Source organism: Urtica dioica, chromosome 10 (assembly GCF_054948205.1).
Source record: "Urtica dioica subsp. dioica isolate 48M chromosome 10, U.dioica_male_clone48M_v1_H2, whole genome shotgun sequence".
NCBI lineage: Eukaryota > Viridiplantae > Streptophyta > Magnoliopsida > Rosales > Urticaceae > Urtica > Urtica dioica.
Window position 1 is genome coordinate 26,097,806 of NC_142765.1, and position 21,958 is coordinate 26,119,763.

The 21,958-nt window shown below is 32.6% G+C and overlaps 3 protein-coding genes across 3 annotated transcripts; all 3 read left to right on the forward strand.

Moving 5' to 3' along the window:
- Positions 1-6,715: 6,715 nt before the first annotated feature.
- Positions 6,716-10,679, forward strand: LOC149384553 (protein TIFY 6B-like). Its single transcript, XM_089629425.1, has 7 exons — positions 6,716-7,060; positions 8,687-8,796; positions 9,315-9,493; positions 9,584-9,674; positions 9,757-10,093; positions 10,169-10,226; positions 10,340-10,679. The coding sequence occupies exons 1-7, from the start codon at positions 6,976-6,978 to the stop codon at positions 10,464-10,466; spliced, it is 987 nt and encodes a 328-aa protein (XP_089485551.1). The 5' UTR covers positions 6,716-6,975; the 3' UTR covers positions 10,467-10,679.
- A 749-nt stretch (positions 10,680-11,428) lies between these two features.
- On the forward strand, positions 11,429-14,854 carry TDX (tetraticopeptide domain-containing thioredoxin). Its single transcript, XM_089629280.1, has 10 exons — positions 11,429-11,622; positions 11,731-11,764; positions 12,206-12,298; positions 12,383-12,470; positions 12,583-12,663; positions 12,748-12,812; positions 12,890-13,030; positions 13,103-13,216; positions 13,540-13,570; positions 14,177-14,854. The coding sequence occupies exons 1-10, from the start codon at positions 11,513-11,515 to the stop codon at positions 14,503-14,505; spliced, it is 1,086 nt and encodes a 361-aa protein (XP_089485406.1). The 5' UTR covers positions 11,429-11,512; the 3' UTR covers positions 14,506-14,854.
- A 1,826-nt stretch (positions 14,855-16,680) lies between these two features.
- Positions 16,681-21,639, forward strand: LOC149384555 (uncharacterized). The gene is made up of 13 exons (XM_089628057.1): positions 16,681-16,711; positions 16,811-16,818; positions 17,098-17,108; positions 18,157-18,246; positions 18,347-18,442; positions 18,621-18,672; positions 18,833-18,925; positions 19,017-19,264; positions 19,388-19,522; positions 19,621-19,809; positions 19,907-20,651; positions 20,768-20,842; positions 20,951-21,639. Exons 1-7 carry the CDS (start codon positions 16,681-16,683, stop codon positions 18,914-18,916), a joined length of 372 nt encoding a protein of 123 aa, XP_089484183.1. The 3' UTR covers positions 18,917-18,925; positions 19,017-19,264; positions 19,388-19,522; positions 19,621-19,809; positions 19,907-20,651; positions 20,768-20,842; positions 20,951-21,639.
- Positions 21,640-21,958: the final 319 nt, after the last annotated feature.

The following is a 21,958-nucleotide window of genomic DNA, read 5'->3' on the forward strand; positions in this document are numbered from 1 at the left end:
AGTCCGCTGCTCCCCATAACGAGTAATAAAGTCTCTTCATGGTTTTACCTAAAAAAAATTGCGCTCTTTTAGCTATTTTCTTATTCTTCTTATTCTCAAATCTCCACACATAGACAAAGTCCCGAAACAAAGAGAGCAAACTTGAGACCTCGGGTAAAACACTCTCGAGTGCGATCACTTGATCTCGCCATTCGATCGAACCGCTCAAGTTCACAAATTGATGTCCAAAAATCAGCAACAACGAAAGAAAATAAGATAATTGAGTGAGAGATGAAATTAAGTGTGCTCCCGTTATAGGCACAATAATAAAAGAGCAGCACTTTTTTTTTCTGCACTTCTTCACTCTTTCTCTCTCTTTCATACATTTTTTTTTCTCATCAAAACTTCAAAAATCCATATCTTTCTCATATGAACTCGAATTTGAGTGATTCCAAATCATATGGATTCGTGGCGAGTAGGGCTTAAAAAATAGACCCATTGTGTTGGATGAAAGGTCATGTCTACTGCTGTAGAATTTCGCCGGAGTCCACCATTGATACATATTTCGTTCATCGACGAGAGATGGTTTTTTATCCGCATTTTCAACACTAAGGCATAATAAAACTTCAGGGTTGCCATTTTCATCGTCCTTTCTTATCAGTGGTACTCAAAGCTTTTTTCTATGGAAAACTAAAAATATATGTATACTTTTATGGAAATAACTGGAAATTTCGGTAATTTTTTTGGAAATAAATGAAAATTTAATGAAGATTAGTCTCGGATTTTGGGTTTATAGAGAAAAACAAAAAAATGAAATTTGTGAAAATTTTATTTTTAAATAAGAAAGTAGGTTGAAATTTTTTTAGAAATTCGGAGCTCATAACAATTGTCATCAATTGTCGAATTTTTAAAATTATTTACATTTTTTTTGTTAATTATAGCATGTTTAATATGAAGATATTTAAATCAAATATAATTGTCATTGACTGTTTTCCTAAACGTTTGCAAACGTTGGTTACATCCCAATTTTATAATTAATATTTTGCTACAAATATAAAACGCCTTTATTTAATTAACTTCGGCATGGTGGGCCATGTTATTAACAAAGTGATAAATTGATTATTTTTTAAAATGAGAATGTGCTATTGGACTAGTGGTCTAATTGGCCCATAATAGAAATTGCTAAAATATTTAATAAATTATTAAACTGTTTGCAACAATAATGTCGTAAGACCAAGCCCTAATTTATTTAATGGCCAATTTAAATGACACTAATCGAACATCTATTTGTTAATTTTTCGTTTGAATTGTCATTTTGTTTTTATTTTTAATGTATCTTCTGAATGTCATTTCAATTATCTTCTTTGAATGGCATATTCTAATGAGCAGTTTATAAAAGCATCTCCGATGGCAACACCATATTTGGTGTACATTTTTCACCAAATTTTTATTTTTCTCCAATGGTACAACACCAAATTTGACACTTGAAAAATATTATAAGAATATGATTAAGTTTCTTATTTTCATTAATTACTATTTATAAATAATAATATAATTATATTTTAATTATTAATTATGTAAAATTTAGTTTATATTAAAAATTAATTATTTAAAAAAGAAAAAAATGTAATTATAAAAAAGTGAAATATTAATAAATTTCATTACATAAATAGTACAACATTTTTAGGGACTATATATTACACCATTAAAAACATAATTATGAAAATGACATATTATTAAGGGCAGTATAGCAAAATAACTATAATGAAATTATGAAATTTGTTTTTAGCCTATGTTTCACAACTTTCAGGGAAATAGCCAACAGGTTTATGTGGCAATAATTAAGGTCCTATTTGCCATTGTTTATTAACAAATTCGTCATTTTCTATCTCTTACTTTTTTTCTTACACTTTTTTTTTTACATAAAAACTTCAAAAAACCATATCTATCTCATATGAACTCGAAATTGAGTGATTCCAAATCCTACGGATTCGTGACGACGAGATCTTCAAAAATAGATCTATTGTGTTTGATGTAAAATTATGTTTAATACCATAGATGTAGAAAAATCACGTTACTAACTTAAATATGGAAATAATTAGAATTTTTTGAAATTATCGACATAAATATAATTTTTCATCAAATACAATGCGTCTATTTTTGAAGATCTCGACGTGACGAATTTGTAGGATCTGAAATCACTCAATTTCGAGTTTGTATGAGAAATATACAAATTTTTGAAGTTTTGATGCAAAAAAAATTACTTGAAAAAAAATAGGAGAGAGAAAGTGACGAATTTGTTAATAAATAAGGGCAAATCAAACCTTAATTATTGCCACAAAAGTCATTTGGCTATATCCCTAAAAATTGTCAAACATAGGCTAGCACCAAAATCACATGTTTAAAGTGGCCTAGTTAGTTACAAATCTCTATTATTAATTGAATTAATTACTATAAAAAATAAAATGAAAAAATACTATAAAAACAGGGACAATTAGGATGGTACCACAATATCTCATCATCATTTTAAAAGAGTAACCAAATTTCATTTTATTAAAAAAAATAGTCCATCACCCGCAGTAAATTAATTAGCTAATTAAAGAGCCAATTTAATTTACTCTTTAATTAATTAAATTATTGCTTGCCTCATGGGATATTTTTTTAATGAACTGAAAATTTGGCTAAAACTTTAAAAGAAGTTAGGAGAATGAATAGTTACAACAAATTCTTGTAAAAATACGCATACTAAATTATTTAAGTTGTATTGAAACCATATAGTAACTTTTAATTTGCATAATAGCCAACGTTTAATTAATTATAGTTAACTAGCCCGTGATTATATTACCAACAATTAAATTGACAATTTTGCACAAATAATTTCCACTTATTAACAATTAATGGGAGGAAGTTATTCCCGCAAAACTGTCTATTAATTTTTATTAATAAAATCAATGACCAATTAACTATAATTAAATAAATGTTGGTCATTTAGGAAACAATAAATTTGATGTGGCGGAAATTGATATCTTGAGGTTTTGGTGCATCTATACCTCTAATTCCCTTGGAACTTAGGGGATGAGATCTCCACCTCTCGACCCGTGTAACCGGACTCCTCCACGATACGCGCATCACAAATGTCGTGAGAAAAAACCGCATTAACACCCCTTCTTATAAATTTAAAGAATATCTCACCGATCAACATTTAAACTACTTCCCAAATCAAAACTTTAACCTAACAACCTGCTCTGACAAATTAAAAAATTGAGTGTTCTCCGATGAGATCTCACTGACGTCGATGGTACCTCGCTGTTATGCCGTCGCACCGATTCATGCTTCATCACGCCATCCCGCTCATCTCCGTCTCTGCAATCAGCGATTCTTCTTATATACATAGTTTAATTGATCAATTTCGTTTGCAGACTCAGTATATAATCAATTCACATTGTTATGCTTAAGATTTTTGTTATGATTCTTGTAGTCAAATCTGATTTTTTTTTTCCAGTTCATTAATTAACCAGAAAAGTAAATTCAATTTACTATTCGTATTTTTGCTATTTGGAATCGGCGGTGACTGTTTGAAATTGGTGATGGTGATATTAACATAGTTTAATTGCAGGCTCATTATATAATCAATTCGAATTGTTCAGTCAATGGTTTGTGTTATGATTCTCATAGATAACTCTTAATTTTTTTTATGGTTTTTTTAGTTAATTAACGTAGTAGAAGAGTAAATTCAATTAAACTATGTTTGTAATCGACAGAGGCTGTGTGAAATTGGTGATGGTGAAGAGTCGGGCGACAATATATTAAATTAATTAGATAACAAATTAAATTAACTACATATTAAATCAAATTAATTTTTCTGTGAACTAAATTAACTGGAAGAGTAAATTAAATTAACTCTTCTGCACAAGGGTATAACTGTACCTGTGAAAATGTGTGGACTATTCACCTAATAAAATGAAATTTAGGCTAGATTTTTAAATGAGGTAGATGATTGACTAGATATAACAAATTATTATTTTGTTTACTAACGATGATAAAATAAATTTTCTTTTGAATTTTTTTATGTTATAAAATGGGTAATTTAGCAAAATAGGCCAAACGGGGTCAATATTTACCAAACCTTGACTATTTAGCAATATCAAACGTTTAAGTTGGCTATTTTTCTAATTTTTTGTTATAAAATTATATATTTAACATCTAATTTATTTTAAGAAAAAATAATATATTTTTTTATTAAATCTAATGTTGTCACGTGTTTTTTCATCCAATTTAATGGTTTAATTACATACTGTTCGATTAAAACATAATGTTATATATTTTTATCGTAAAAAATGATTAAATATATAAGTATAATTTTGGAAAAATATTAGATATTTTGACATTATTAACTATGATCTTTCTAACTTTCTGTTTTGCCAAACCTTTCTCACGTCATATGCTCCTAGATATTTGTACTTCCACATGGTCGTCCAACAAGAGAAATTGCCCAATTTTCCACCAATTTCATAACATTTTCTCATTTTTCACCAAAACACTAATTTGTCCCAAAATGCCACCGAAATGTCAACATTGTTGAAATCTATGTCAACGATGTTGACATCTCATAGTGAAAGGAAAAAATAGATGTCAACATTGTTGACATAGATGAGTGGCATTTTTGGACAAATTAGTGTTTTGATGGAAAGTGGGAAAATATTATGAAATTGGTGACAAATAGAACAATTTCTCCGCCCAACAAACCATTTCTTTTTCGTGTTTATTTTTAATTACAAATAATCCAAGTAAAAGAAAAGTCCTCACATGGCGCTTCGGTTTTTTTTTTTTATTACTAATTGTAATTGCTTCCTAGACATTCTTTGCGTACAAATTTTATAAGAAAAAAAAAATTATATTTTCCCGTGTTTGTCTATATATTTCGCCTTTAAGTACATTGACGCATGTAGTGACGTCAATCGATATTTTTTATAATTTAACCTTACCATATACAACTTTATTTGTATAAAACAGATATATATATATATATATATATATATATCAACTTAATGTATACATTTTTACATTTCAGATATATATGTGTGTATATATATTATACATCTTTAAAATGAACTTTATAATTTCGCTATCTTCGTTCAAAGATGACAAAACTTTAAAACGATGGCACATTGACATTGACAATTAAGTCTATCCGTTAGTCTAGCGCAATGCGCAATAGTGTATTTATTTAATGCGCAATTATTGTTTCTGTCGATATATATAAAATTATAAACTATACTATTCATTTCCTTAAAAAAAAAAACCTATACTATTCAAAAAAGAAAAAGAAGTAAAAGGAAACGAAAACGCATCCACGTCACTATATTCCAACGTATTTCTTCTTTTATTTTCTACTGATTAAATAAATTATTTTATTCCTACTGATATCTGATTAAATAAAATAAATATTTGATCGATTCATCGTGAAAAGCGCCCATCAAGTACTCGAGCACATGACACTAACAAACAACACGATGAAAATGAAATAAATATTTTAGTAATAAAAAACAACGCATCAAATTGTTTATTTGATAAAGTGCCATTGAATTTCTTTTACAAAATACAGAATAAACTAAAAAATACGAACGTGGTTTGTCACGTGTCAGGCCCACTATCGCTCTTAGCCTTGAAACCGCCACCCAGACGAAACCCCACGTGGTTTCAGACCGGCAACTCCCGGTCGTCCACCGGACTAGTCGGTCACCTGCAGAAGCTTATAAGAAAATTTAGTGGTACCCCGCTTTTAAGGAAATATTGGCTCTGTTTGTTTAACTTAGCCGAGCTTTTTAGGAAATAAGTATTTGATAACTATTATAAGTTAAATGTTTGGCAAGTTCGTGTACCTGTTAGGCAAAACAAATTTAGGGCGCTTGGTGAAATATATATTAAAATTTGTAAATAATAATTATTTATATAAAAAATAATTGATAATAATAAGAAGATATTTTTGGTATATAAAAAAAATATTAAAGTGAGTGTTTATTGTAAAAAAATAAATTATATTTTTTTTTTCATATCAACAAAATTATTTGATAAAATAATATAAAGATAATTAAAATTAAAAATTAAAGTAAGAGAATAAATAAGTTATAAAAGAGGAGTAATAACAAAAAATAAAAATTATGCATTTCAAAATATAGCTTTTAGATTTTTAGTTTAAATATCCAAAAGCATGTTTCAACTTTTAAAATAAATAATTTTTACAAACATTTAAATATGATTTAACATTTAAAAAAAATAAAAGCAGACTTAATAAATTATGCTAAATACAGCCATTATTTTAAAAAAAAAAAAACACTTGTGGAAGTTAATGGAGAGTATACAAGATGTAAATTAGTTGTAGTGATGCTGATTAAAACGAGTAATATAGCTAAATAGTCGAATCAAATTAATAGATTTGTAAAATAATAAAAATTTATGCATGCGGTTGATATTTCTATAAATCATTTATACTTGAGAAATTTGAGTCTCGATAAGATATCGACCGACGGTAACTGTATTTCAAAATTTTAATCATTGGTGCATGTTTTCCAATTTACAACTCAAATATAAAATGAATCAACAAAGTGCTAGACTATCTTTCTTTATAATTATAAAATGAAGGGAAAAAAAAAACAAGGCTCGTATAATAATTTATAAGTTATACACATAAAATATGAATCCCATTATAATACTGAGATATACAATTAATATCAAAAGCATTATACTATATAACACCGTCTTTCTCTCTCTCTCTCTCTCTCAAGTTAAACAAAAGCGAAGAATCCAAAAGAGCTCTTCTTCCTCGATCTTCAATCTTCATTCTTTCTTTCGAACGAGTCGCAAGAATTATTTTTATACTATATATGTAGATTGGATAAACCTCCGTGAGGACTTTCGAGCTCAATTCTCCAACGTAGTTGAAGTTTCGATTCCGCTCTGAACCTGATTCCTAGTTTATTTTCTTTGCTCTGTAAAATGGATAGAGATTTCTTGAGTTTGAGATATCAAAGCGCTTCAATCAACAGCAAAGAGCAAGTCAACGATGATTCACAGAGTTCAGGTTCGTTTTGATCATCTTGCCTGAGTTTCAATTCGTTGTTTGTGTAGTGGATTAATTTCATTTAATAGAGATATTATACATAATCTATATAAAAAAAAATAGATATTATACAGAATTCAATGCATGTATTTGATGTTTTTAGCTCTGTTCATCTTGTGCGGTGCTCTGTTTGGTTGGCTGGGTAGTAAAATTATAGGGAAAACCGCCCTATCTTAATCTGATTTTTGGGCAAAATATTTACTATTGAATTCGCTACCACATATATAGATACTATAGCACATAGGGGTTTTTTTTTTTTTTTTGGGTAATATATATATATATATATATATATTTTTTTTTTTTTTACAAAGTATATGAAAATACAGATTGTTTGGTCAAATAATTTTCTTGATGTAGAAATCAAATAATTGTTATCACGTTTGTTGAGTTTTATGGCATAAGATGATTTATTGAAGTATAATTTGGTAAAATACACAAAATAGAGTAATAGACCTTCAAAAACTAGGGTAATCGAGAAAATAGCTAAGATATTTATCAAACTTATTAATTAGAAATAAAATCATGAAAACTAGCAAAACATTTTAAAACTGGTTTAAATTTGCCTTTGTAATTTGTATTAAATAATTTTTATTTTATTTTTTAATACTGAAGTAAACGCCGCTTAGTTGTCTTAGGCCTTATTGTTCTACATATATGTGAATACATCGTTACATACGTGTATATATATATATATATATATATATATATATATATTTATATTAGTTTTTTATTGGCACCTGGGCAAGCACTACAATACGGACTGACCCAAATTTTTTATTCAATGTAAAAGAACGTGACACATTAATTAAGATATGACCACCTCATGCGCATCTTATTAGCCAAAATATATATTAGTTTATATTTTCACTAAAAAATTGACTCACGCAAACAATTGAAATATATATGCACTTGCACTAACAAATCCTTTTTCAACTTTAAATTCAATTGCCAAAAAAAAAAATGTAAATTATTATTATAGTAGATTCCAGTCTGTGTGAAATTTGTATCGAAAATCGAACAAACTTTTTTTTTATAAAATATGCTAAATATATTTGTGAGCAGCTTTGGATCACAAGTGCATGTGGTTCCTCTTATTATATTTAATTTGGTTCTGGAAGTTGCTTTTTTATGAACGTAGTGCCTGTCCAGCTGTTACTGGCATTTGAATAATATAATGTAACTTTAAAAAACAAATATATGGGATGTGATATATTAGAATATATCATAGTAACCTCTCTCTTTTTCTCTCTCTAAAAAAAAAAAAAATTAATAGTATTGTAGTAATCAGTCTTAATCATGGATTAAAATAGTGGCTATGATTAATGGGCATGTAAGTCTTATGTCTAATTAATGTCACGGTTCTCCCACTTGATTTCTTTGTGTTTTTATATTGTACCTTTTCTTTCTCCTTTGAATAAAAGATACAAAGTATGTTTATCACGTTTACATGTGTAGTAGTTGGAAGATGCAATGAACAAAAAGATATTGATTTCAAAAGACTTTGAACTTGTTCGTCTTCTCTTTGAAATATAGCTCAAGATCAGATCAGGTAAAATTTATTCATAGTTTATACTTATATTTGTGCAGTGGGTGAAAGGAGTCGAGTAATGCAGTGGTCATTCTCGAACAAGGTCTCGGCCGTTCCTCAATTGCTGTCCTTCAAGCCTCCTCTTGGACCCGACACCACCACGATCCAGGTCCGGTTCTCTCTTTCTCTCTCTCTCTACACTAAACTTTTTTTCATTTTATATAGCACGCTCATACATGTACATGTTAAGAAAATTAAATCCCTAAATTAATCCTAATTCAATTCAAGAGAAACAAAACTAAAGATCTTAATAGCGGAAGCGTACCTGAATCAATGGATTGAAAATACAAAAGAGTGGTGGTCTTCCAATTGCAGTTTGCCTGAGAGTTTGGAGTATTCTTTGTTGATATGGATACAAGAAAAAATCGTACGTTATGCAATCAGGGACCTACCCTGTTATTAATAACTGTTACTAATAACTATTGCTTATTTCTAATTTGGCCTCTCATCAAATTAGATTAGCATTTATGGTAGCCAAATAATAACTTCACGACAAATATGTCCTGAAGTCAGAAACTTTATTTTAAATTAGACCACATCAATTTTGACTTAATTAATAATGACCCAACACATTTATTTAATGACATTAGTAGTCCCAAAATTATTTTAACAGTACATTTTGTGCAGAGAAATTGCAGTCAATCAGGTAGTCAGTACACAATGAGAGTGTATAATCCCCAAGAACTGAGTGCGCTTTCGAGCCAAGCAACAATGGCGGTCGCTTCGGGCGCGTCTGTTTTCCAATCCAGCGGCGTCGGGGTTCCTTCGATGATGAGATCACCGATCGTTGGATCCACCGATCTCATGTATATACCTCGAACGTGTCTTTTAACTGATTATTTCTTCATATCAGCCATTGGAAGGTGGTTCTAAACCCATGTTTTATTCTTACTTAGGAACGTTCGAAATCCTACCACACTCCCCACTCAATTGACCATATTTTACGGGGGCTCCGTTAACGTTTACGAGGACATCTCTCCCGAGACGGTACCGTTTCTATTCTTGGAAAAGCTATACCATATGTTCATAATTAAGATCATTTGAATTAACAACTGTTTTTTTTTTTTAGGCCAAGGCGATCATGTTATTGGCTGGAAACGGGTCTTCGCATAAAAAGAAAGTTAATACACAAATTAACACGCCCGGGAACGGCCCTTCGGCGTCGCATAACGCTCAAATCCCCGCGGCTGCGATCGAAGTAGCGGCGCCGAGGCCCACAGTGGCCGATGGGTTCGTGCGAAGCTGGTCGTTCTCGGGAATTCAACGCCCGATTCCCATGTCCGCAACGACGACGAACGCGATATCGATAGTTAATCAAGCTTCTTCAAGCAACCACCAACAACGCTCCGAGCTTCCTAAGGTCGTCCCTTCAGTGGCTCCTCCTACAACGACTGCGATTTCGACAGGTATAAATTGCTTTTATATTGCTATCATCTATGTTTTCATTTTCACCGAGTTCATCGTTCTGGTTCTTTTAACAGCGGTCCCTCAGGCACGAAAAGCGTCCTTGGCAAGATTTCTCGAGAAGCGCAAGGAGAGGTAACCTCAGCTTCATCCGTGTTTTTTTTTTTTTTTTTTTTTTTTTCATATATAGATTGTTTCACCTTTGATTCTACTTGATATATTTTTATTTGTATTTGTATTGTGTTTAGAGTTATAAGCACATCGCCGTACAATCTATCAAAGAGATTTTCCGATTACGGTGCTCCCGAGTCGGGAACGGATGGGCGGAGCATATCGATCAGCTCTGGTAGTACGTCTCCTCTGTCGGCCAACTAAAGAAACTGAATATTTTAGGAGACAACGCAAATGTGGAGATTTTGGGACTGCTTGACATGTATTTTTTTTTTTTTTTTCTTCTTCTTCTTTTGATTGTAAGATCAATTCCCTTTGGCCTTAAGGTTTATAGATAAAATTTTATAGAGATATACTATTGTAGCGTTTTCTTTGTCTTCTTTCTGCGACAAAATAGCACAAATAATTCTTGCTTCAGGCTAAAAGAAAGTCATTTTTGAATCAACTTCAGCCTACGAATAATTTTCACTTTGGCTTGAATTGCTATTTATAATGAAAAAAAAAAAATGTAACGATATAAGCCACATAATTTATATATTTGCAGTGTGGCATTTACAAAGAGAAATTTCAATCACTTAGAGTCAACAATTTATCAAAATTACGAAATAGACTCGGCAATGTTTCAATGACAAGAATGGGATTATCTTTGCATTTTAGATCTAAATTACCACTGAAGACATAAATAACTCTTTTATATTTTAGAATTATCTTTGCATTTTAGATCAACGAGTTGATTTTCGGAAAAACATAAAAAACATAAAAAAATCTATTTCTATAAATGACTATCGAAAACTCTTTCTAAAATGCTGTCGAACTCTATCGAAAAGCATCAAAGGTTCTTGTATTAAGCTATCAAAATGATTTAAGTTCACTAAAGAGTAACATGTACTAATTTGAATGGACTAGCAAATACCATCAAAACATTTTAAAATACATCGACATGTTTTTAAATTTCATTTGAGCCCATTTTTAATGGCTTGAACGATTTTTAAATTTTTTGCTTAAAAACACATAAAACCATTTAAACAATTTATTTGAATGATAATTGCCCATTAACCGATATGTTAGGGATTCACAAATACAAAGTAACAAATATAAAAACCATTTATTAAAATAAAAATATCATTTAAGCTATATATTTATAGGCCAAAAAAACAAGCAAATATGAAAATATATTTCTTCTCACTTTCGTGAAGCTCCGAGTAGGAAAAAGAGCTTACAATTCGGGGGGAGAGAGAGAATCGGATTCCATGGACGAAAACAACGTGAGAGAGCTAAGGCATTTCATTAGTATGTGCAAATCGAACCCTTCACTTCTCAACGACCCATCTCTTGTCTTCTTCAAGTCCTATCTTCAGAGGTTTTTTTTTTCTCATCTAATCTTTTGAATTCCCTAAATATCGATGTCATGGAACTAGCTGTGATCATGGGATTTATTTTAATTTTCCTACGTTTTTTTTTCTGTCAGCTTGGGAGCGAGTATTCCGACGGACCCAGAAAAGGCGAGAAATGTTTTTTGTTTATTCATTTTTTTTTTTTTAAGTTGTCTCGTATTTGCGAATTGATCATGTGATTGAAGTGAGTGAAAACATTGTATCACCAGAACGAAGAGACTTTAACGCTATGTTTTGACAAAAATAAAAATAAAAATCGAGAGTTCAGAAAATTTTACTATATACATGTGACATCACAATGAAATGGAATGTAATTGTATTGTTCATAGTCAAATAACGCGTTGGTAATGTACCGGGAAGCCAGTTTTATGGCTATTGCTAACTAATGGGTTATTGATTTCTGGGGATGAAATTCTTGGCTTGGCTTGTAGTCCCTTCAGTGTGTCTTGAATTTTTTTTAAGTAGAAATAAGATTGTAATGCATCGACTATTGAAAACCCTTTTTTTCGTAATATGTCAAGGCAATTTGGGGCCATGTTTAATGATTAGGATACGGAGAAACATGGTGATGAGATTGTCGAGTCCGATATCGAGTTGGATAGTACTGATGTGGTGGAGGCCGATAATGATCCTCCAGAAACGGTAAACGCACATTTTTTAGCTCTCGCTAGAACGAAACAATGTCGTAAAATATTTGTTTTATTTTATATACTGTATAAATGGCAGATGGGAGACCCGTCGATTGAAGTTACTGAAGAGAAGCGAGATAGTGCACAACTGGCAAAAGCCAAGGCAATGGAGTCTGTCTCTGAAGGTATATATATATATGTATATATATATATATATATATATATATATATAATCAATTTCGTACTCTTTATCGATGTTATCTTTGCTTTGTTTCGATCTTCTGTCTTCCCGTCCAGGTAATCTTGAGGAAGCTCTTGGTCACATAACCCAAGCCATACTGTCAAATCCTGGTTCAGCAATATTTTACGCTACTCGAGGTAATTAGTAGCACTCTTGTACTCGTTTAGCTTCTCTCTTGATCGCCCGTTTGCCCGTTATCTGATCGTGATTCTTACTTTCAGCGAGTATCTTTGTGAAACTGAAGAAACCAAACGCGGCGATTCGAGATGCCAATGCAGCTTTAGAGGTTGGTTCTGTCTTTTCTGTGTGTGCTCTTCTTAGAACAATTTCGGGGAATGTAAATTGACAATTACTTTGACGAAGATCAATCCCGACTCGGCAAAAGGGTACAAGGTTAGAGGGATGGCAAAGGCAATGTTGGGTGATTGGGAAGAATCGGCCGCTGATTTGCACGTGGCTTCCAAAATAGACTTCGACGAGGAGATTGAAACAGTGCTTAAAAAGGTAATACTTGTCAATTGTCCTTTCAAACCTCGAGTTTCTTACAAAAGTTTGCTTCTCTGCCCGAGTTTTCAGGTTGAACCTAATGCCCGGAAGATTGAAGAGCATCGCAGAAAATATGAACGTCTGCGAAAAGCGAGGGAGCTTAAAAGAGCTGAGCACGAGAGGCGCACAAAACTTGAAGCCCAGGTTAGTTGACACGATTTTAAAAGGCTCATATTGCTTTTTAAGGAAATCACATCTGAATGATGCTTAGATTATACATAGGCAAATCAAATTTTGCTGCTTTCTGGGTATGGTAAAGTCTTATAAGCATGGATTTCATACTAAGTTCACACGTCTTTATTATTATTGGAGCTAAATGTAAAAAAACTTGGATCCTTGCATTGCATACTATTGGGTAGGAGTATCTGTTTCTGACTTTGATGTACGGTTCAATTCATCTGAGAAACGAGCAGATGATGATTTCTGTCGTAATTAATTTAAAACTAGAATGATCTGATCTTATGCAGGAACGAGAAGCGCGATCTGCTCTTAAGGAAGGTGTGTCTCTACTCTCTTTTTTTCTTCTTCTTACGCAAATTTGCCTAAACAATTATGTCAGTGGCGTTTCAGTCCCTAAACTAAATTTTTCAGCATTGGTTCTCAAATTGTTGAGTTTGTAGTATTTTAGTAATTTTCATATAATTTTTTTTTCTATGCAATTCATCCGGGAAAATAACATATTTCCTACTTAAGTAAGTTGTTAGTTTTAGAAATAAATAAATTAAATTATAATCGATCCCTGAACACATGAATTAAAAAAGTTGAATACTTTTTGTATTTGTATTTAGAGTAAGATTAATTTTAAAATATATTTATTTTTCCGAATTACAAACAAGTTACGATAGTCCAGAATGTAATTGAAGTGTACGTGTGAAGAACATAGCTTAGTCAGGCAGTATTATTACAATATTATCGTAACCATTTTGTTTAATTAACGGAATTACAGATTCTAAACACTCTTCTCTCAAACTTTCTTCTTTCTCAATTCTTCAACTTCACATAAGTTGAACGTGAGAAACGGAATTAGTATCTGTTTCATAAAAATTGCCATAAAACCAAAGAGTTCAAGGAGCATCAAGCAAATTGGGTTTGGGTGTTTTACAGGGGAAGTTATAAGCGTGAAATCGAAAAGCGACGTGGAAACGAAATTGAATGCCGCGACAAAAGCATCGCGCGTGGCGGTCCTGTACTTGACCGCGGCTTGGTGCGGTCCTTGCCGGGCCATCGCACCGGTTTTCGTCGGCCTCGCAAAGAAGCACCCGAGGCTCGTTTTCCTCAAAGCGGACATCGACGAGGCCAGGGACGCCGCTGCCCACTTTGACATCTCCAGCGTCCCCACTTTTCTCTTCTTCAGGAACGGCAAAGAGGTCGACAAGCTCGTCGGAGCCGACAAGAACGCCCTTCAGGCCAAGCTTGAGCGCTATAATACCTGAATTCTTCAATACTACCTCGTCTATGGCTTGTCCACTAAATTTTTACCTTTTCTCTCTTCTTTTTTTTGGATTGGAATGTGTAAACATGTTTCGGGTCTGCCGTTGCGTTGCTGAGACTTCTTTGCCTCTCTGTCATCACTTGCATTACTATTTTTATGTATGTGTAATTTATTTCATTTGTCTGTTGAAGACGAGACTTCGTTTTTTGCGGGACATTAATAGCTCTCTCACTCCTTAAAGAAGGGAATTAGGACTGGTTTTAGAGTAAATTTAGGTTTGTATAATCTCCGATGCGAACAAATCGGATATAAAGTCGATATTTAGCCTTATGGAAGAACCTTTTTTTTTTTTTTTTTTTTTTTTTTTTTTTTCCATAATTTATTCCCAATAGTGCTCTTTGAGCTTCATTTCCAGTTTTCCGTTGTCTACTATTCTAAGAGCCTTTGTTTCAAGCATTTTTTTTAGTAAAATGAACCAATATTATGTTTTTTTTTTCTTTTCCTTTATAAAACACAATCTTAGTTGTAGTTACTTTAGTTGTACTTGTACTGAACCCACGAAGTTTTGTGTTGCATTTTTAGTTCATCAGATGCAAATTATTTCTCGTACATGATGAGCAGGAAAATTAAAAGAACCTAACCGAAAGAATTGGTATGCATTTCCAGCTAGACACTAAAAATCAACTTTTAGAAGGTAAAAATTATTAATTTGGTATAATATAAATAAATAAATAATTTGGGTAAGCTTATAATTAATTTGCACTGTGAATATTACTATTTTTGAAATATAAATACAAAATACCTTCGCGCTAATTTTATTAATCAAATTATAGATGAATGTTAAGTAATTACAAGGAACACTTTTCAACACTAGTGGAAGAAATGTAGAATTATCTTTGAGTTAAAAAAAAATGTAGGAATAAATGAATGCAAAAGCCAAAAGTGAAAGGCAATCGCAAGCATATTTAGTCCTTTATTATCGGCAATTCAAAGGGCCAACTATGCCATCAACACAAGCACATCAGCGACGCTCAGATATTGCCTCTTCCTATTGTGATATTCCATTCTGAAAAAAATAAGATTGCCAAAGAAAAAGAAAATCGAGTAGGCAGAGAAAGAGCTGAAACAAAGGGTTACACAGAGATAACTACGGAGAAATGCTCTCCCTAATATTACAAGCTCCGAAGGTTGCTTTTATATACAGATAAACCGTCCTTTTTGTTTAAAACAAACCCTAAGTTTGCAGATTGACTTTGTGGATGGGCTTTCATGAGAAATGGTCTAAAGTATGTGTTTAAAGATGATGATTCACTTTTCTTTTTGGGGAAATTCCACAAGTACCTCGTTTATAAATGATGATTCTTCGAATACTTCCAATTTTCAAAAATTCTAGAAGTACTCGTTTTATTTTAATTTCATTTGCCGATATTTTTAATGAAAAATGTAAAATATTAATATAAATTTAATAGATTTGTTAATAACTGGCCTATAGTATAGAGGGTATTAAAATAGTAGCCAATCTAAGGTTATTTAGCTAAATAGCCAATATTAGATAAGAGTATCAAAAATGCCTATTTTACTATGTCTTAGCTAGTAGTTTTTGATATGTTTGTATTAACATCGACTTTCAGTTTTCTATTTGTTTCAAGTTGATATGTATGCTTTTTTACTGCCTTTTGTATATATCTTCATGTTTAGAATGATAAAGAATTTTCGTTGGAAGCCCAAATTTGTCTTGTGTCGAGAAGCTGCCATTCTCAGATTGCAACGTAAAATATTGGTAATATATATATATATATATATATATATATATATATAATATTTTTTTCAAGATTATATACTTTTTTTTTTTTTTTAATTTTTTTTTTTTTTTTTTATAGTTTTTGTTATATATTTATTCATGATATATTTGTTTCTATTTTGTATGTAGTTTATCCTTGCTGAACATGTTGTTGCTCCATCTAATCAAGACTCATCCATTTCGGATTCAACCAAGATTATTCCAATGGTTGAGCAATTTTCTAGCCATCTATTGGAAATTAAAAATATTATTTTTCTTCCTCCAACGGTATTACTTTATTCCTATATACTGTAATTGTGCTCATAAATGTTTGTTACAATACTCATTTATCATGGAAACTGTTTTTATTATCCAAGAATGAAGCTAATCACAAACATGGGAACGGAGATGAAGATACAACGAAAGAGTGAGAAATAGGATATCCCCAGCTACCTGCTATTTGGAAGAGATGTGTAACTAATTAAGTTATAGTTTAAGTTATATTAAATTTATTCTTTATTTGTAGTTTTTGAGGTGAAAATATATATTATGTACTATTTAATTTTTTTTTACTCTTATTGAATACCTACTTAACTCTGTAAATATTATTATAGATTATAGTATTTTTAAATTTTGTATCATTTTTCTAGTATTATATTATATGTATAATTGTTATTCATTATACAATTTTATTGTTGTAAAATTCCTATAATCTTTGTATTATGCAATATTATGCTACTGTGACATAATTGATTTTAGTTGGCTACTATATCACTTTTTATTTGCAACTTTAACAAATTTATGTCCAATTAGATTAGAGATGGGTACCAAGTTGCAGCCAATACCCAAATTATGTTATATAAATAATTTCGATGATGTTCACATATTTTGTTGTTACTGTCTGCATTTTTTTATGTTATTGTTAACGTTTTTCTACGCTTATGTTTGCATTTTTCTACGCTATTGTATTGTATGTATTTATCTTTGTTACTATTTTTCTTGACTAATGTCTATATATATATTTTTTTGGCTACTGTCTGCATTTTTTTTTTGCTAATGTCTTCATTTTTATTTGCTATTGCCTGCATTTTTTTTGGTTGTTGTTTGTATTTTTCTTGTCTAGTGTATTATTAGTAATTGATTTTTTTTTTTCTATTATAAGTAGTAGAACAAGGTAATTTGTTGTTTGTATGAAATGACATTTTGTTTTGGACGAGATGTGTAACTAAATTAGTTATAAACATGGATTATTTGGAAGACATTTTCTAAATAGCGTTAAATGCCTATGAATTTGGATTATGTAATTTTTTTCTACTGAAACATTACTATTTTTAATCTGCCTTCTGTATCAATTCCATAAAATAATGAACCCGTAGGTAGAATAAAATAACGGCCCGAATTTATATACCAATAGTGTGAGTCCATACTACAAAATCAGGGTCTATACTCGTTGTTGTTGTGTGACTTGGAGACCAAGCAGCTCTACACTGATTTTATTTTTTTTTTAAAGTAAAAAAAGGAAAGTTATTAAACAGGACAGGTGTCTCAAAATTAGGACAGCGTGAGGATTAAGCAGCCCAAGAAAGAGAAAGACAGCTTGCATTACAAAAAAGGAAAGCTCAAATTTTCCTTTTCTTTTTGAGCGAAAAACAAAAGAGGAAATATAAAGCCCACTCCGCTATTTCATATTATAGCGCCAAAAGAAAAACAAGAGAAGAGAGAGTCGGAGAGTGAGAGAGAGTTTTAGAGAGAGAGAGAGAGATCTAAGCAACGGGAAACCCTAGAGGGAAATCTTTCGCCGTAGAAAGCGCGGCGATCGAGAAAGTGCGGCGATCGAGAAATGTAACATTCTCGGACCACTGTGAGTCGGAGAGTGAGAGAGAGATCGAGGGAAATTTTAGAAAGCGCGGCGATTGAGAAATGTAACATTCTCGTTCTCTCTGTTGTGGTCCTCCTTCGCCGGTAAGTACCTTCTCCGATCATCTTATGGTTTCCCGACGATCTTTGCCGTTGGTTTCAGATTCTATCGTTTGTCCTAACCTTGAAATGTTGGTGATGCTAGTTTGAATCGGGGTTTCCATCTCAGTTCTGTGGAGAGGATCGTGGGGCTAGGGTTCTACGCTACGAAATCTGGTTGGGGCCGAGAGGGAAAACCTAGGTAAAATCTGTTGGAATATTGCTCGATATATGATAAACCGATTTGAGATGTTTCAATAACAGTTTAAGACCCTTGCAATTTTATGATGAAATGCTTACTTTGTATAAGAACTTGTTGTTAGCATCTTACTTTGATCGTTACTAGAAATCATATTCAATGAATTGTTTCCCCGTATCAGGTCCTCTTCTGAAAATCTCTTCCGATACACCAAAAGAAAATCCCACGCCAAGGTTTGTTGTTATTCCAGACCCTTGTTTAATCAGGTTACATTTTGGATATTATTTTCCGTCCACGGTATATCCCATCCACAATAGTATTTTACTTCTTCCGTTATGTAAAAACCAATTTGTTTAACCAGTTCATATTCACTAATTTGTTTCCCTGTCTCAGGTACTACTGGAGTGTCTGAGTTCACTGGCCGATGTTCAAGAAAGTTCCAATGAGGGTATGTCTCTAACCACTGATTTGACATGAACGTCATACGTAAGTCTCGCCCCCTCTCTCTCTCTCTTTCAAATTTTGTCTGTTTGGTTGAGAATTTGGAACTGATCTTTGTTTTATTTTGGTGTTGTAGGCCCTGAACCACACAAGTCCCACGAGTGCTTGCCTGTGTTTCTGAATTACACCCTCAACTACTGTGAAACCCAATGATGGTCAACCCGTGATCAAGAAAAAACCATGCTGACCAAGCTGAAGCCGAAGCCGAAGCTAACCCTGCTGATCTACAATTTCGTGCCTCAGTCGCTGAACTCAGAGTTTTGCCCGACCGTCACAGGAGGCACGTTCCAACTACTTTGTTTCTTTTAGTATTTGTCACTCCAGGTGCGTATTGATCGTGTTGCATGAAATACATTGTTTCTTTTCCAGGTTTTCTTTGAGTTTCTAGTAGCAAACAAAAGTGTAGTGTGCGATGCATTATTAATTATTTTATTTTTTGTTATAAAGGTCAAACCAAGGCTTGTCTACCTAGGCCAGGCTACTCTTGAACCGTTGAACTGGAGGGTGTTCTGGGAAACTCATCTACTAGAGGTTTTCTCGGCTGATGATTCGAACTGGGAAACAAGGAACTTTTACATACGGGTGAGTACTCTTGAGTTTCCTTGGCAAGAAAATGAATTCCCTAGCTCTTTATGCATCATGGATTATCTTTTGACTACATGAACTTGCCTGGATGACAGGGTCGCTGATGTGACTTGGCCCCGGAAGCAGGGACCGTGCTGGTGTTGTGAGTGTCGATGATTTCAAGCAGCAGAGACACGGCTTCAATACCTCGAAGAAAGGCTTGTGCGCCGCATCGAGAGGGTATCTGTTTGATCACAAGCGAGTCAGAGTGGAAAGAAACTCTGCAATCACAAGTAGTGAGACATGTAAGTACAATCTTACTCTTTTTAGTTTTCATGATAGCAATAGTCCATGAGTCTTGGCCATCATAGAAGCTAGTTTGGTCTTGTTTCCTTGCCTCAGGTACTTATGGCTGGAGTTTCTCTGACCGAGGCAGCGTTCAAAGAAAAATGTGGCGATGAGCTGACCCAGAACCACTGAAGAATGTACGGTAATTGCTCTGTCCGTAACACCTTTTCATAGATAGTCTATAGGATTCTCAACTTTGACCTTCTTAATTAAATTCCTACATTTATTACAAAATGGAAATTGACTCTCATATTGTTTCTGGTTTTTTTTTTTTTTTTTTAATATATATAAAAAAATTGATTGGTTATCCTCCCTCTTAGCTCTTTTGACTGGCTCCGATTTTTTTTTTTTTTAAAAAAGTGCCGGCCGGCCCAAAATATTTGGTTTCAGTCAAAAGTGTTGGGAGAGCATAAGCTATCTATGATTTTCAAATAAAACTATATATGTATAATATATATTTTTTTGCTGGAAGAGTGTGTATTGTTATATTCCCCAAAATAATATCTACCGAAGAATCTAATTTTTGGGATTGGAGTTGAGGGTATTGATTAAGATGGATATATTGCATATTTTTTTGTAGTAAATTATTAACAGATTATACTTGTTCTTTCTTGTCGATATATGAACTACAAGGGCTTGATCCCTCTCTCTCTCTCTCCCCTAAAAAGAAGAGAGAGAGAGGGTATGTAGGCAGCTCAAATATGAGTGCAGCCATAATTTCAGATGTATGGAAGAAACACCAAAGGAGATTGTTTTTATGATAAAACAACAGCTACCCAGCACTGCCTCGGCTATTAAGGTCCAATTTCAGGCTCTCTCTCTCTCTCTCTCTCTCTCTCTCTCTTCTGATTTGATCGATATCTTTAGGTTTTCATATTAAGTGATTTTTCTTCTGTATTGTTCTCAACTACACAGATGCTGTTCTACTTTGCTGCCACGACCAGTACTTTAACCTCTTGGAGTAGCTGATCTTCACCATCTGATGTTATGGTAAGTAATTTCCTTTTTACCATCAAGAATCAACCACAATCGAATGTTGTGGTGTATACTGCTATAAATACACTTATTCTTACCTATGATTTTATTTTCTTCTCTCAGCCACTACACGAAGCCCACGCTCATTCGTCGTGAGCACAATCTCAAACTGATATAATTGTCAAGGGAAAGAAGTCTCGAATCAGAAGGTATGCTTATTTCCATCTAAAATGTTTTTTTTTTCATCATACATCTTAATTAACAATCATCTATGCATAATCTTAATACCAACGATACTTTCATGGATTACTCAAGGGATTCAACTTTCATGTATTTTCAAGGTCTATTATTTTTTTATATAAAAAATTATTAATTAACCTCGCCCTAAATGTTTTGGCTGGTTCTAAAAAAATTTGTCATAGGGTTTTATTTTTATTTTTTTTAGGTAGAGGGTTTAGGTTGTTGGGCCGGCCGAGTGTTTAGAAGTCTATTTTTCAGAGTCTGTCAAAGCTTTTGGGGGATGTTAATCAATATTTATTTCTTAAAAAATTAAAAAATACTTATAAAACTATATGTATTATATTATTTTGGGTAAGAATTATATGAAGTTGCATATTCCTTTACGTACTTTCTGTGAAAAAAATGCTTATTTGTTCAACTATCATGTTACATGAAATTTCTAACAAATTTTTTGTTTCTTATCCCACCCCTCAAGTATGAACTACAAAGGCTTGATCCCTCTCTCTCTCTCTCCTAAAAAGAGGAGAGAGGGTATGTAGGCAGCTCGATCACCGAGTGCAGCCACCCAATTTCATTCTTTACTTGCATAGAAGCTCCCACACAAGAGACATTGCCTCGTTACCGCGACGAATCCGATTGAGCCGCCAACTCATCAGCATCCAGCTGCTGAAGCCGATCTCAGAAATCTGAGCCGCCGAGTCAACAACCCGACCCTATCTCGCTCTGTGCTAGTCGACTTCAAAGCAAAATCCAAAAGGTAATGAAAACCTTATCGCCACCCCTTTTATCCAGTTTTTTTAGTTTTCAATTCCGATTTTTTAAAAACAAACGTACCCGAATTTTGGTTACTCGTTCAAATGGTTGTTCTTAGGCGGCCCCAAGTATGGCGGT